The sequence below is a fragment of the Diceros bicornis genome, chromosome 18 (genome assembly GCF_020826845.1).
Source record: "Diceros bicornis minor isolate mBicDic1 chromosome 18, mDicBic1.mat.cur, whole genome shotgun sequence".
NCBI classification, from domain to species: Eukaryota; Metazoa; Chordata; class Mammalia; order Perissodactyla; family Rhinocerotidae; genus Diceros; species Diceros bicornis.
The window spans coordinates 19,884,838-19,901,032 of NC_080757.1; the positions used below are offsets into that span (position 1 = coordinate 19,884,838).

Sequence of the window (16,195 nt, forward strand, 5' to 3'; positions counted from 1 at the left end):
ACTGGAACTTTCACTAATTGCTGGTGAGAGTGTAAACCACACCACAATGGTAAGGCACATTGGAAACTGTTCTGGTAGTTTCTCATAAAGTTAAACATATCTTCCTTATAACCTAGAAATGCCACTCCTGGGTATTTACCTAAAGTAAATAAAATCACATGTCCACTCCTAGGTATTTACCTAAAGTAAATAAAATCACATGTCCACACAAAGACTTGTGCAAGAATTTCCTCACAGCTTTATACATAATAGCCCAAGTGTCCCTCAAAAAGCAAATGGATGAACACATCATAGGGCAGTCATACAATAGAATACCATACAGTCATAAAGGAAAACAAACTACTGATAAACACAACATAGATAAGTCTCAAAAATGTGGTGCTGAGAAAAAGAAGGCAGACACAAAATGCACACACCAAATGCTTCCGTTTATAGGAAGTTCCAGAACAGGCACAAGAAATCTGTGATGAAAGAAATCAGACAGTGGTTGCCGCTGGGAGGAGTGGGGGTGGCCTGGGAAGGGGCCAGAGGGACCTTTCTGGGGAGATAGAAATGTCCTCTATCTCGAGAAGAGAATGGGCCACTTGCCTATAAGTAGTTGTCAAACTCACTAAACTATACACGTAGGTCCTGTGCTTTTCTCTTGTATGGTAAGTACACTTCAATTTCTAAGAAATATCTTGAGATAGACCCAAGGAACTCAATTCTGTTTGTACTTCAAATTTAAAAAAAAGCAAACAACCGGCCCTGCTGTATGCCAGCAGGAGAGACAGTGAGGGTGGAGAGACGCCTTGTGTCTCCCAGGAGACCCCGTGCAAATGAGGTCCCTGAGTCGTCTTCCAGCCTGGAGGGGACCACCTCCAGGTAGGGCTGACTCTCCCACTGGCCTGGGGCCTGCAAGGGGGAGCGTCAACGTGGGGACAATGCCCTCCATCAGCAAAAGCTTTCCGCTGCCTTAGTGAAGGCGCTCCTCCAGCTCTCACCTCCTTCTCTTAGCCTCTGCTTGGCCAAGGCTCACATGGGCTCTGGCCCCAGGTTCTGTACAGGGCGAATCAAAAGGCAGCCAGGCGTCCTGGGAGTGATTCCCTGAGACCCAGTGATAAGGCCACCTGCTCCCCAGGCCTGACCTTTCTCCGCAGAGGCTGGTACCTGAGTCACTCCTTTCCACCCTCAGAATCGAAACTGAACACTTCTTTGGAAGGAATGAGGAGGGAAGGAGGCGGCTCGGCTTGGAAGAGGAAGGAGACGAGGACCCCTTTGTGAGGCAGAGAAGGGACCCTGGTAGGGCAGGTTGCACGCTTCCCCCTAGGTTGACCCCCAGACCCTCTCCACCCCTCCCTCCAGCTGAACTCTCATTCACAGAGCCTGGTGGGGCAAGTCTTGGCCTGAGGAGAAGGGACTTACACTATTTGGAGCTCAGGATCCCCTTCCTACTGCAATCAGTTGTTTTCCAGGAAAAAGTGGGGTGCAGGTGCCACCACTGCAACGACTCCCTTTTGAGCCCTGAAGCAAATACTCCGAGCACTGGGGGAAGAGAAGAGGCAGTCAGCATATGATGCTCAAACTTGGGTGAGTCCAGACTCTCTCCCAGGGGTTCGTAGTTTGAGGGTAGGGCTGGATATCTGCATTTTCAACAAGCACCCAGGCAGATCTGGGTTTGGTGGGGCAGCTTTAAGAAAAAAGTGTCTGTTTTCCAAAAGTAGATGACCATATACACAGGTTGCTGCAGCCTGAGCCTCGTTGACCTGCCCAAGTCCACCTCTGAGCCCAGGGGGTTCTGGTGGGAGAGGAAAGAGAAACTCTCTTGAAGAAGCACAGACGAGCACTTCATTCACAAGCATTTACTGAGCACCTGCTGGATGCCTGGCCCTGGGCTTGGCTCTGGGGACCACAGACCAAGAGGACATTGTCATTTCCCTCCAAAGGTGCAAAAATCATTAGAGTTGGTAGTGATGCCAATTATTAAATGCACGAACGTGCTATGAAGGAAGTGTATTCAGCTTCCAGTGGACACAGCAGCTGGGGAAGCCAGGCAGGTTACTTGAACTCTCTAAGCCTCAGTTTCCTCATCTGTAAAATGGAGGTAATCACAGGCCAAATTTCATAAGGTTGCTGTGAGGATGAAAAGAGCTAAGGCACTTAAGTCAATGCCTGGCAGAGAGAGCATTCCATCAATTATATCTGTGTTTTCACGTGTCTTACCTGTGGGTGATGAGGCCAGGATGGAGTTCAGAGAGGAGGTGGCTCTTGGGCTGAGTCTTGAAGATCCGTGGTGTCCCTTCCATGGATGGCAGGACAAGGAGTGGCAGAGTGTGTAGCTCCGTGGCATCGAGCACACTCCGAGTCACTGTTTGGCCACGCTTCCTCAGCGGGGAGCACGTGTGAGCAAAGCTTTAGTTCCAGACGTGCAAAGGATTAGTGTCTTATCACTTAATTAGCCAGACACACAGCCGCCCCTGCCTTTAGTCCTCGTGGGACCAGCCTGAGACCAGCCTTCCTTCCCAATTTCCTTTAAATAAGCTACGATGCATTTATTTTAGAAGCAAACTTTGTGCCATGACCATAAATGAAAACCACTACCACTTCCATAAGTAAAAGCTAATGGTGAGTGAACTGGGTGATGGCGGTCATATGAATTTTGGGGGGACACAAACATTCAGACCATAGCAGTTGACAGATACCCCAAACACTATAATATCCAGAAAAATAATATTTTTATTCATTAATTTCCTGGCACTAGAACACTTTCCTAGTTTTTTGCCTACATACTCTTTGCTTCTTCATGTGATGAAGATCTGACATATTTTCTATAGAGGAGTAGAAGATCACTCTGTGTTTCCAATGGCTTGCTTCTTCTCTGCTGCCCGCGTACTTTGGGTACCACACAACATGGGACACGTTCCTTCATGACGCACCTCTGGCCCTGCATCTTTGCATCAGGACCCAGGGAGGTGACACAATGAGCAGGAGGAGGGTTCCAGGAGCCAGTTCTAAGCTGGAACAGTTGGGAATAGCTGAATTATTCATGGAAGTGGCTGTCAACCACATAAACATGTCTCATTGAACCTGGAATAAATGTATGCCTAACTTAACTCCTCCTTAGCCAGATCCCCAAAATACATATGGCCTCTCCAACACTACCAGACTCAAGAGGAAGAGTGATGGAGGGGAAGGAGACAGTAGTGTGAATCAGTTCATTTAATATGTCTTAACTTTTGCAAATGTCACAGACCCCTATGACCATGCAAACCCATTGCCCAGGCAGTGAAGGGCCCTGAAGTTCAAGCTTCTCAGTGAACCCTCCTCTGGATTCAGTTCCTAAACCGGCTGGGAGGATGGGATGATGGACAGGCTAGCAGCCAGTAGTGTTTGCCAGGCGGCCATGAAACCTGGTTTGGCCCTAGCCCATGCCCTTCCTCTTGGCTGCTCCCCATTCTACCTTCTTTCCCCGCTCTGTGCTTTCAGGAAACAAAATTCCTCTTTGGTTCACGGTGAACACTCTCCAGGAAAGAAACCAGTTTACTAAAACCAGATGGCTCTCTGCCTGGCTCCTGGCCAGAGATTTTACATCTGTCATCCCTGGTCAAGCTCCTGGCAGTCCTCCCCAGGTTGAATAATTGGTGACTCTAAGGATCAGAGAAGTGCCCAGGGCCACGCATGTAATGAGCAGCAGAACCAGATAAAAACCAGCTCAGCCTGGCTCCTAGGTCTGTGTGTTCCCCCACCCCCAGCAGCCCCCACCCTCCATTTGGGTGTAGATTGAAGAGACCCCCTGAGGCAGCTGCCTGAGCAACCAGCAACCAGCTGCTGAGCTGCTGAGCTGAGCCCACCAGGGTAGATTCATCTAGTCCTTGTTCTGGTTACCTCTTGCTTCATAACAATTATACTAAAACTTAGTAGCTTAAAACAATGACAACATTTATCTGGCTCCCAAACCTGAACTTGGGCAGGGCTGGGTGGGGAGAGCTCATCTCTGCTCCACTCAGCATTGGTTGGAATGGCTCAGAGGGTGGGGCTGGAATCATCTGAGGCCTCCCTCACTCACATGTCTGCCAGTTAGTCCATGCTGGCCGTTGGCTGAGAATTTGGCTGGTGCTACTGGCCTGAACACCAACAACTGGACTGTCCACATGGCTTGGGCTTCCTCACAATATGGTGGCTGGATCCCAAGGGTGAGCATCCTAGAGAGCAGGAGCCAGGTGGAAGTTGTATCTCTTTTACAACCCAGTCTCACAAGTCATGCTGCATCATTTCTACCACACTCTATTTGTTGAGGCAATCCCAAATGCCCCACCCAGGTTCAAGAGGAGAGAAGAGACTTTACCTTTTGATGGGGAGCATCAAGAATCTGGAATAGCATGTGGGACCTGCAATATTTGGAAAATCCAGTGATGGCCACAGTCAATAAACAAGGGCAGGGCCCCTCCTGGGCACTGGGGTACAGTAAGGAATTGGGCACAGTCCCTGCCTTGAGTAGCTCATATTCCCACGGGTTAAGACATATGTACAGCTGGGAGCTAGATGGGCATAGAGGAGAGAGTGCTCAGAGATTGTTTCTAAGTTAATACCTATATGGTGTTGATTATGTGCTAGGCATCATTCTGAGTGCCTTACATTTAATCCTCCACCAGCTTTATCAAGTGGGTGCAATTAATTATGCCTCTTCTATCTGGGAAGAAAGGAAGGTACAGAGAGGTGAAGCAATTTCCCAAAGGTCACACAGCTAGAAAGTATCAGAGCTGGGACTCATCCTAGGCAGTACAGCAATGGAGCCTGTTCCACTAACCACTGCACCACCCTGCCTCACTTCTCCAATGGCTTCTCGTGGGATGTGCCTCCTTTCATGGGACCCAGCATGTCACAGGGAACATATGCCCATGTGGCTCTGTTCTTTGTGCCCCCAGGAGTAAGGAGGGCTCTGCCAGAACTGGTCTTTAGGTTTCTTTTTCTTTTTCTTTCTTTTTTTTTTTTTTTTTTTTTTGGTGAGGAAGATTGGCTCTGAGCTAACATCTTTTCCCAATCTTCCTCTTTTTGCTTTAGGAAGATTGTCCCTGAGCTAATGTCTGTGCCAATCTTCCTCTATTTTGTATTTGGGATGCCTCCACAGCACGGCTTAATGAGTGATGTGTGGGTCTGCACCTGGGATCTGAACCTGGGAACCCCAGGCTGTTGAAGGGGGGCCCACAAATTTAACCACTACACCACTGGGCCGGCCCTCTTCAGTTTCATTTTTGATCAATATTTTCTGTACCTGGGGAGTGGGAGGCCCAGAGCGTCAGGCTCAGCTTTGGGTCCTGTCAACACCCTCTCATCCATGGCCCATTCCAGAGGGGTGGCGGGGAATGCGGGTGGGGGCTGATCTGCTGAGCAGGAAAGAACAGTGAATCCATTCTCTTTTGTATCCAGGGACCCCTGAGAAGAATGTGATGTGGAATGAAACGGTATTTTCCACGAAGTGGAGCATCATCTCATAGTGGAGCCCAGGTGTGAAGCAAGAGACACACTTTGGGAATCAGCCAGATGTGGCTTCAAATCCAAGTTCCTTCCCTTGCTGGTTGGATGACCCCGAGCAGGTCATTTCACCTCAGTGACCCCTGTTTCTCCTTCTGTAAATGGGGGTAATACTTGTCTCCCACCATTTGCCTGACAGGAAATGAGAGATCACAGGTAAAGCACCTTGCACGGCTGCAAAAGTTCCTGGACCCGATTCCAACGTGTGTGTGTGTGTGTGTGTGTGCGCGCGCGCGCGTGCGCGCGCATGTGTCTGTGTGTGTAGGCTTCCCCACACCAAGAAGCAGTTCACGGATGCAAGCAGAGTGTCTGAGAATTCAACTCAATTCTGACACCGTCTACTCTTTTCTGCCCAACCTGGATAACTGGGTAAATCCACAAAATAAAGGCCCAGCTCCAAGGGGCATGAGGGACCCAGGGCAGGCAGCAACCACCCTTGCACCAGGGACAGTAACTTGATCATCAATGCTTTCTATCAAAAGATTATTGATCAAAAAAGGAAAAATGATAAAAATAATAAGAATATTAAGAAGTTTTCGCACACTGAGGCATATGGGGAAGCTGTTCTAGTTTAAATCTGATTCGGCCTAAAGCTTGTTTTTCCCAGAGCAGCCTGACTTATGGCCCAGCAAACATGCATTGTACACCTGCTCCCAACATTTCCCAAAGGAAAGAGTCCACTCTTTCAAGATAGGGATGAATGTCTGCCTCTCTCTGATGCTGATATGAGTACTTCTTTTAAGATTAGCTTTTTTTCCCAGAGAACCAAGGTCAAGTTGACCTGCTGTGTATGTGCTAAACTGCAGCAAAATATCTCCTTGTGACTTTGGGAAAAAAACTGCATTCCTGTCATGCTTGATGTATGTTCTTTGTTCTGACATGGTAACCAGGCTATAAACCACGCTTCCCCTCAGTGCTTTCTTCCCTGGGGAAGGGAGCACTTCCAGACTAGTCCTCACATTAGGCTCAATAAATATCACTCTATCTTATTATCTGTAAATTGGTAATTGATTATTTGGGTTGACATTTTCCTCCCTTTTTCTCCACAGACCAGCCTATAACACCTGCCAGTACCGCCCCCAGCCCCCAACAAATCCTGGGGAAGTTCCTCCCTCTTGTGTCCAAATCTGGACCCATCTGCTCCTGCAGAGGCCATGGACCTGCTTGAATGGAACAGCAGGTAAAGATCAGGTTTCAGGGCACAGAGGTAACTAGGAAACTTTAGATGTGAAACAACGGGTCAAAGACAGAGCCGTTGTCTGCCAAATGCACCCTCTGCCTACTGCTTTCTTTTTTTCTTTTCTTTTATTTATTTATTTTTTTTGTGAGGGAGATCAGCCCTGAGCTGATCATCATCATCCGATGATGATCCTCCTTTTTTTCCCTTGCTGAGGAAGATTAGCCCTGGGCTAACATCTGTGCCCATCTTCCTCTACTTTACATGGGACGCCACCACAGCATGGCATGACAAACAGTGCGTCAGTGCACGCCCGGGATCCGAACCCGTGAACCCCAGGCTGCCAAAGGGGAACACGTGCACTTAACCACTTGTGCCACCGGGCCGGTCCCATGCCTACTGCTTTCTCAGACAATCAGGAGCTTAGATTAGAGGTAGGACAAAGGAACTCTCACCAGGAACTCAAAGTGCTCTAGTTAATCTCTAACCGAACCCACCTTCACTCAGGCCCAGACTTTATTTGAATGAAGGAAAGAACAGAGCAAGCCAGTCTTTGAAAGGAGGGGAGAGAGGAGTCCGCTGGCATTAGCAGCGATGCATCAGTAGGGCCAGCTTGACTGTGGCGCTGTGGCCACCAGCGCCCTTGTGTCTGGTCTCCACTAACCACGGGCCAGTTTCCCAGCTTGGGACCTCGGCACCTGCTTCACTTCCTGTCCCTTGTCCCTTAACCCTTTCACCAAAAGGGGAGGGCAAGAGAAATTCAACCCATTTGGCTCTTTGTTCACAACTTTCAGGAAAGGTTCCGCAGGAAAGGACCTTTCCCCACCAGGAGAGGCAAGTGCTGTGGAGTCTCCACAGGTTTTGTTTATCTGTGCTGCCCTCGCCCATTCATTAGGAAAACTGGGCTTTGTTCTAGTAACTGGATTTGTGCTGGGGACAGGGAAAGGTTTGTCCCAACGCCCACGTATCTCCCAGCAGGATGCTCTCTTTAGGCAGAGTCTGTGGGCAAGCCCCCAGGGGCTCAGAGGGCTGCACAGGGAGGGGTGCGGCCCATCCTCTCCCCCCAGAGAAGCCACAGGCCTGGTCAGCCCCAGGGGACGCTGGTGACCTGTGCTCATGGAACCAGGCAGGAAGATAAAAGGAGGGCACGTTTCCTGGGGAAACTGGCCCACCCATCAGGGAGCTCTGGAGGAAATCCTGCTGGCGTCACCAGAGGCTTCTTTTTCCTTCTCCAGCCGCACCACCCTCCTGGTGTAACTCTCCATTGAGGGCAGCCGAGGGCTGAGCTACCTGCCAGGAGAGCACCTCCGGGTTTTCCCCAGCCAGCAGCCAGCTCTGGTCCAAGGCATCTTAGAGCGAGTGGTGGATGGCCCCGCACCCCACCAACCCGTGTGTCTGCAGACCCTCGACGAGAGCGGTGACCCCTCTGCATGGAGGCTCCGCTGAGGTGGCCCCGCATCCTCCTGCATACCCCCCAACCCGGCTGACAGGCTGGGCCCGGGCCGGTGCTGGGACAGCTAACCCTGTCCTTCCTGCTGAGTGGGCGGGCCACCCAAGCCCACACTAAAGCACCTTTGCAAACAGTCCTCCCCCGGCTGGCAGGCCAGCAAGAAAGGCCGCTTCTTTGGGACGATCTGCGCAGCACCAGAGCCTGGGGACTCTTTTTCCATTTATCCTGCTGTTCACTAACCACTTTTTTGTCGATAGACTGATTCATTTATTTTCCTTCAAAATTTTAACTGTCACATCTATACACCTGGCAGGTCCTGGGCAACAAAGAGGAGTGAGACTCAGTGTCTGCCCTCAGAAAGCTCACCACCTAGTACAGGAGGCAGACACGCAAGAATATTCATAAGTGTTATAATAATAAGAGGAGCAGCTAGCATTTGTTGGGTGATTACTACATGCCAGCATTTTACATGCATTGTGTCTTTAGTCCCTGCAATAGACGTGTGTGTGTCTCGCTTGGTGACAGAATAGAGAAATGTGGAAACAGTGTAGAAAGGGTGAGCTTTGAGGGTTCAAGTCCCTGAGTCATCACTTACTAGCTCTGTGACCTTGGACATAGGAGTCCACCTCTCAAGGCTTTCTTTCTCTGTCTCTATAATAGAGACAACAGAGCCTTGCTTGTAGGGTTGTTGTGAAGAACAAATGAGTAGACATACGTGCAGCCTTCACAATTCCTGGCACCAAATAAATGCAGGAGTAGAAGAATTTATATTTCCCACAGGCTAATGAGAATTTGTCCAGAGTCAGAGAAGGGGTCTAGCACACGCTGAGAGTCTCCTCGGATCCCAGAATTCATAACCTCCTTGGATTTCATGGTGTCTAATTTCACACTGCTTCGCCACCGAGGGTCTCATTTACCCCCGCTTCCCTGGACAGTGGGCAGGGACAGGCCACAGGTGACCAGGAGAGCGTGGTTCCTCCTGGCCATCCTCACCGGGGAGAAGATGCTGTCCCAGGGAGGGTCCGGAGCACCCCTTCCTGTGCTGAGGTGAGGCTGTGAGTCTACATGGTGAGCACAGCACGGGGGTGACAGGCCCCAGGAGAGATGAACTCATGAAATCAGCCATCACGGCCCCCAGCCCAAAGGAATAGCTCCCTGGCCTTGGCTCCCTCAGTGATAATGACACCTCCAAAGACTGTGTCTCCCTAAAGGGAGTGGCCAAAATAGGAAAGTGGAGTGAGAGAAGCAAAGTCTGGCATTGTCCCCCACTGTCCAGGAGAACGTGAGAGAGCCTGAAACTTGGGGACAAGGGGACAGGGATGTCCTCATGACTGTAGGGAGACAGATGTGGTTCATCAGGCCTTGGGTCTAGATGAAATAGCATAATACTAATACTTTTACCTACTATTTACTGAGCAAATGTGTACCAGACCCTGTACCATTACATATACATATTTCAATCAATGCTCACATAAGCCCAGAGACGTAGGTCTTGTTATCAATTCCTTTTCGCAGAGTTGGAACCCAGGGCTCAGAGGGTTCAGTCACCCAGCTAGTAAGTGCGGAGCCAGAGTTTGACACCATGTCCACTGACCCCAGGGTCCATGCTGGTACCACCCTGCACACTGCCTCTTGGGACTCCTTGAGACTTGCCACCTCACTTGGGTTGATTTGCTGCTCACCTGGCACCTCTTGGTTTGGCACACAGGGGTTTGCAGTCATGGGCTTTTCTCTAAATGAACACCTGGCCTCTGGGGTGTACATCAGTCTTTGGTGAATTTAGTCACTGTGAGTCTGAAGTTCACCTGCTAAAGTTCAGATCTGGGCCCAAGAGGGACCGGACTCTGGTGCATAGTTAGTTTTACAGGATCATGTCAACTTGGGTGCCCTTTGGAGGGCTGTTGATCAGCCTTCCCTGGCAGCCCTATCTCTGGGCACCACCTTCCCAAACATGAGTTAAGCACATGCACCCTTTGGCTCTTCCTGGAGCCAGAACTTCACTGTCCTCTCTCCCCTGCAGTGGGAAGGTGGAAAGTGTCTGCCCCAGAGGCCTCAGTGGGGCTTTATTTTCCATCCTGATTTCTTCCTCCTCTATCCAGGGAGCTACTGTGTCAAGGACAAGCGGCTGCCCCGCTGCTCACTCAGCCAGGCCCTCACCTACTTCCTGGACATCACCACCCCCCCAACCCAGATGCTGCTCTGAAAGCTGGCTCTGCTGGTACGAAAGAGGCCGAGAGGCAGAGGCTGGAGACCCTGTGCCAGGTAAAGGTTGGGGCTGGGTGATGAGGTGGGACTGGGTCCCAGAGTTGGGGAGCGCCAGAGCACAGAGTGGTCTTTCACCTCCAAGGGGGATCCACCCCAGCTTCCCAAAGTGAGACTTTTCAAATGCTGATCGGACATCAGCCATCCTCTTGCATCCCATCTCTAGGACACAGTTGCGTTCAGTGAACTGAATTTTTCTGAATGTCTGCAGGATACAAGCAAAGTGCTTCTTCAGAAATTGGCTGGAAAAGGAGAGCCACTATGTCTTGTCTGTTTTTGTATTCCCCAAACCTGGAACAAGCCTGAAACACAGGACGTGTTAGAGGATGGATGGTGCAGGTGAATGGATAAATGGTCATAGTGACAGATGGGTAGTTGGATTAATAAATTAATGAGAGAATGCATTAACTCACCTGCCATGTTCCAGGCCCAAGTCTTTGCAAAAGGCGTTCCATGTCATTATTACCATCATCATTATGCTAATTATCTAGATTCCAGTCACCTCCACTGCCATTATTCTGTGGCTGCACTGTACTAACTTGGCACATGTTTTCTCATTTAATTCCCACAGCATCCCCACGAGGTAGGGTATATCATCCTCATCTCACAATGGTTAAGTAATCGGGATAAGATCCACAGCTAGTAAAGGCATCCAGTCAAGATTTGAACCCAGGTCTGTATGATTTCAAAGCCCTGCCCCCAGCGAGATTACATTAAAGTTTTGACTCCTGCCCACAAGTTGCTGACAGTGAAGTCCTAAGCACACAAGGCAGATAAGTGCCACTCGCTGGCCTGAGTTCCTCCAGGACAGGAACTGTTTCCTCTCCAGCTTGGTCATCTCAGCACCCTGGACAGCGCCCAGTACTTCAAAGCGTCTGTTCAGGGAGGGAATGAATAAAGGAATGAATGAATACCACACTGTGACAGACTCTTCCTGCTGTGGGGCAGGCACCCTGAGTCGCTCACACTGCTCTTGGCTTTCAGCCCTCGGAGTACAGCAAGTGGAAGTTCACCAACAGCCCCACCTTCCTGGAGGTGCTGGAGGAGTTCCCGTCCCTGCGGGTGTCTGCTGGCTTCCTGCTCTCCCAGCTCCCTATTCTGAAACCCCAGTACTACTCCATCAGCTCCTCCCGGGACCACACACCCACGGAGGTCCACCTCACTGTGGCCGTGCTCACGTACCGCACCCGAGGTAAGGCTGGGGCTGGGGCTCTGGGGCGTCCAACTCTGCTATTTACAGCCAGCTGTTCAACATCTCTGAGCTTCATTCTCCTCATCAGTTAAACACCCACCTTCCAGAGTTGTTAACAGCAAGAGGAGGTGTGTGGGAGAGATGACTATGAAGCAAGCACTGAGCTGCCCCTTTGTAAGTGTATTATTGGTAACCATGTGAGATGGGTACTGTGTGCATTTTACAGGTGAGGAAACTGAGGCACAAAGAGGTTAAGCCAGTTGCTTAAAGTCACACTGTTAGCAAGTAATAACTGAGATTCAGACCCAAGGAGTCTGACCGCTGAGTCCAAGTTCTTAACCACCCCACTCCACTCTGCTATTGTACTACTGTTGGGACGATTTAGTGAGATCGGATGTGGAAAGCACCCAGTCCTTAGTGGGAGCCCAATGAGTCTTCATCTTCCTGAGAGTCCAGCTGAACACAGGGATGATTCCGCCTGGATTGTTCACTCACTCACTCAGCGATGATCTATTTCATCTGTCTCTGTGCTTGGCACCACAGTGGGTGTGGAAATACAGTACATGTAGCCCTTGACTTCGTGGAGCTTCCCATCCAGAAGGGGCAACAAAGAGAGAGCATGGAAATACATGATTGTTATTATGTGGGTGCTAAGAGGGAGAGCACAAGGGCTGTGAGAGCAGAGGATGGGGGATGGGCTCACATTGGCTAGAAGGTCCAAACTTTATCCAGTAGGGTTGACTCCTCTGCTGGATGAGCTGTGCCCCTGCCTTGCCCTCTGTAACTGAGTGTTGCCTGGGTTGGCAAAGCTGGAAGCTGGCCCACTCCTAACAGCCCTCGGCACACTGAGAACTTTCTAAAAACTGGGCAGAGACTCTATTTGCTCTGCCAGAGAACATCTGCCCAGGCCAAATCTTCATCCTCAAACCAGGAGAAGACAGGCAGGCACATCCTGTGAGAGCAAGATTCCATGCAGAGGAAAACCAAAGGGACTTCTCAAGTTGGTGGGAGGTCCCCTTTAATACTGGGCCATTGGAAAGAGAATGTAACCCAGAGAAAGGTGGGGTTTCCACAAGCCCAGGAGGGGCCACTGGGGGAGACAGAGAGACACCACAGAGGACTGGAATGCTCAGGAGTTTGTCCATCACCCAGATTTCCTACCAGCAAGGGCTATACTTGTGGAGACACTCTGGGGCAGTGACTGTGGCCACCCTGAGGGGCCAATTTATGCTACTGTCATCGGAGCTGAATGGTGGGCTGGACGGGTCCCTGGAGAAACTCTTAGAGGCAGCATTGGAGTAGGAGTCAGGGAAGCTGAGCTGTGACCTGACTCTACTGCTGCCTGAGTGACCTTGTACAAGTCACTTTTCCTCTCCGAGACTCGGTTTCTGCAGTGGAGACAGGAGAGACTTGCGCACTCTCTAAGTCCCTTCCAGCTTTCACCAGCTCTGGGTCTATAGAGGGTGGATCTCAGAAAATCAGCCCCTCAGTAAAGCTGGCAGAGCACCTGAGCTGGCTGTTGGAGGAGGCGCTGGGACGGCCCTGCACGGGCGCTAGGGGGCGATGTTGGTCAGGTCTGTACTGTCCTTGCAGATGGCCAGGGTCCCCTGCACCACGGCGTCTGCAGCACATGGCTCAGCAGCCTGAAGCCCCAAGACCCGGTGCCCTGCTTTGTGCGAAGGTAAGCACCATGCACACTCTGTCCATGGTGGGACCACTGGCCCAAGGGAGTTCTGGGTTGAACGGGAGGGATCTGGGTTTTAGGTGCCATTCTGGGCCCCTTTCCCATGAAGAAGGCATTGGGCTCACACTGGGCCTCTCCATTCTCTCCCCTGCTAGAGAGCGTGGCCAAGTCTCTAGCAGGGATAGAGATGCAGTGCTGGTGGGGCCAGAGAACAATGAGGCTCAGCCCTTTCTCACAAGGCCCTAGGGTGAGGTGACGGTGTGGGTGGACAGGGGAATGAAGCAACCTGCAGGACTGGGGAAATCTAATTTGAGCTCATGGTCCTCTCTACCTCCCAACACCACTACCCCCAACCACACTCCCAGCTCCCCAGCCCCTGTCCTGCCTGTGCATCAGGCCAGGGTGTCTGAGGACTGGGGCCTCTCTCCTCTCTCCCCTTCAGTGCCAGCGGCTTTCAGCTCCCCGAGGACCCCTCCCATCCTTGCATCCTCATCGGGCCTGGCACGGGCATCGCCCCCTTCCGCAGTTTCTGGCAGCAGCGGCTCCGTGACACCAAGCACAAAGGTACAGCTGGAGGGTTTGCGGGGCCTGGGGAGGGGGCACCCTTGGCCAGCACCTGCCTGGGAGCAGAACTGGAGCTGTGGGAGAGTTGTGCCACCGCCCAACAAACATTTCCTGGCCCCTCTCCCAAGTTTCCCTCAGCCTGTGTGGATGAGTGATCTGAACACCCTGGGCTCAGTTTCCTCATTTGTAAAGTGGGGACAATACTAGATCAGATGCTTGTGGGGATGAAATGAATTTTAAAGTTGGGCATCCAGCTCCTCAGGCCTTGAGCCGGGGCCGGCCCTCTGGTGGCCACCCTGGTAACTGCAGCCCACTGGGCCTTGCAGGGCTCCAAGGTGGCCGCATGACCCTGGTGTTCAGGTGCTGCCACCCAGATGAGGACCACCTCTCTCGGGAGGAGATGCTGGAGGTGGCCCAGAAGGGGGTGCTGCATCAAGTGCACACGGCCTATTCTCGCCTGCCTGGCCAGCCCAAGGTAAATGCAGCAGCTGCCCACGCAGTGAGGGGAGCATTCAAAGTAAAGGCTATAGGGGGTGCCCTGGCTCGCCACAAGCCCCTCGCCTCTCTGAGCCTTCGTCTCCTCAGCTCTAAAGGGGAAGAGGTTAGATATTATGTTCACTCTTCCAGGAGAAGAGACAGGCTCCGAGACAGTCAGGACTAAGTCAGGGTCACCCGGTGGGTCAATCAATCCCCAGTGCCCAGCCCCATGAAGGTCCTCCTCCCGGGATACATGGCTGCCTGGGGAGAGGTGGTCCAGGTTGGCTTCACGCTCAAGCACAGCAAGGCTGGAGGGAAGTGGCTGCTCAGACACAGCCAATGACGGGCTCTGCTGCCCCGGGGGGCACTTTGCCCCAGGAGCCTGGGGAGTCAGGACAGACTCTTGGCTCAGCCCTTGTGAACTTGCCCCATCAGAGCTCCTCCCCGACCCAGAGCTCCATGCCATTGCTGGGGTCACTGGGCATCTTGTGTGGAACAAGAGCAGAGAGTCCCCAATGGATCCTGACTCCTGTGTAACCGGGGAGCCCAGGGTTCTCTGCCCTGCTCTGAATGACGGTGGGGATCCCACAGACTGTCTGCACCGAGAGGCCCCCCTCTGTGGGGAGCAGGCAGCTGGGCCTCACTGGGCAGGGGAAGTGGCTGGAGTGATGCCTCTTTGAAGCATGGTGAATTGTGAGTAAGGCCAGGAGCCCCACTGGATGGTCAGCTTCTCGTGGCCAATGTCCATCTCTCCAGCCCCAGCCCAGGTCTGTACTTCCTCATCCCAAGCCTGGTCCCCTGTGAGGTCCTGGATGGGACGGTGCTCACCCTGCACCTCAGGGTGCAGCCCATCGTGCCCCCTGTCCGCCTCCCCAGGGCCAGCAGGCCTGACTACAAGCTTCGCCCCCAGCAGCAGGGCCCGGACCCACCGTCTCCTCTGGTTTCAGGTCTACGTTCAAGACATCCTGCGGCAGCAGCTGGCTGGTGAGGTGCTCCGCATGCTCCATGAGGAGCACGGCCACCTCTGTGTCTGCGGGGACGTGCGCATGGCCCGGAAGTGGCCCACACCCTGAAGCAGCTGGTGGCTGCCAAGCTGAGCCTGAGTGAGGAGCAGGTCGAGGACTATTTCTTCCAGTTTAAGGCAGAGCGCCTGGTGTGTGGGCTAGGGATGGAGGTCAAGGGAACGGGCCAGGGAGCCGGGACTCGAAAGTCTGGCTCAGAACAGTCCTGACCCAACGGAATCCTAGAGGCGGCTGGAGGTCAGAGCTGGATGGGCAGTGAGAGGCCTGAGTGTGCATCCCGGTCTGGTTGCTCAGCTCAACAGAGGCAAATGTCTTGTTTACGACAAGACTTGTCAGAGCCTCTAACATGACACTTCAAGCCTGGGAGCAAGTACGCAGCATCTCCCAAACATATTGATCTCAGAGCCCACATCACCTGGAGCATCTGATGGGACAAACACTAGGCAGGCTTTACTGTCTGTCATGGAGCCTGGGGAGATGTTTAGACGGTCCACACCATCAGAGCAGGCGCTGATGGCGGGTGGAAAGAGCCCAGGCGAGGTCAAGCATAATCTAAGCACGGCGGTGGGAAGGGAAATGGCTCCTGAGTGTATGTGTGGTAGGGAAGCGGGGAACCCCAGGGCCTCGTCAGGCTGCACCTGATGAATGAGAGGCGGCTGGACCTGCAGAGCTGACACATTGGTCTCTGTTTTCCCTTAAAGAGCCAGAAGCGCTACCACGAAGACATCTTTGGTGCTGTGGTTCCCTACAGGCTGAAAAAGGATGGGGCCGCAGGGCAGCCCAGCGATCCCAGAGCGCCATCAGCCCACAGGAACAGTTAAAGCTGCCGCCACAGGATTTAATGACGGAGCCAACT

General features: G+C 52.2%; 1 protein-coding gene and 1 pseudogene across 1 annotated transcript in view; one reads left to right on the forward strand and one right to left on the reverse strand.

Annotated features, from left to right (window-relative positions):
• Positions 1-4,046: 4,046 nt before the first annotated feature.
• LOC131417199 (galectin-9-like) overlaps positions 4,047-16,195 on the reverse strand; it is a 30,241-nt gene continuing 18,092 nt past the window's right edge. The window contains exon 11 of the mRNA XM_058560303.1: positions 4,047-4,367. Coding sequence (XP_058416286.1) covers positions 4,341-4,367 — 27 coding nt within the window. The 3' untranslated portion in view covers positions 4,047-4,340. The remainder of the gene's footprint in view (positions 4,368-16,195) is intronic.
• Positions 6,666-16,160, forward strand: LOC131416766 (nitric oxide synthase, inducible-like; annotated as a pseudogene).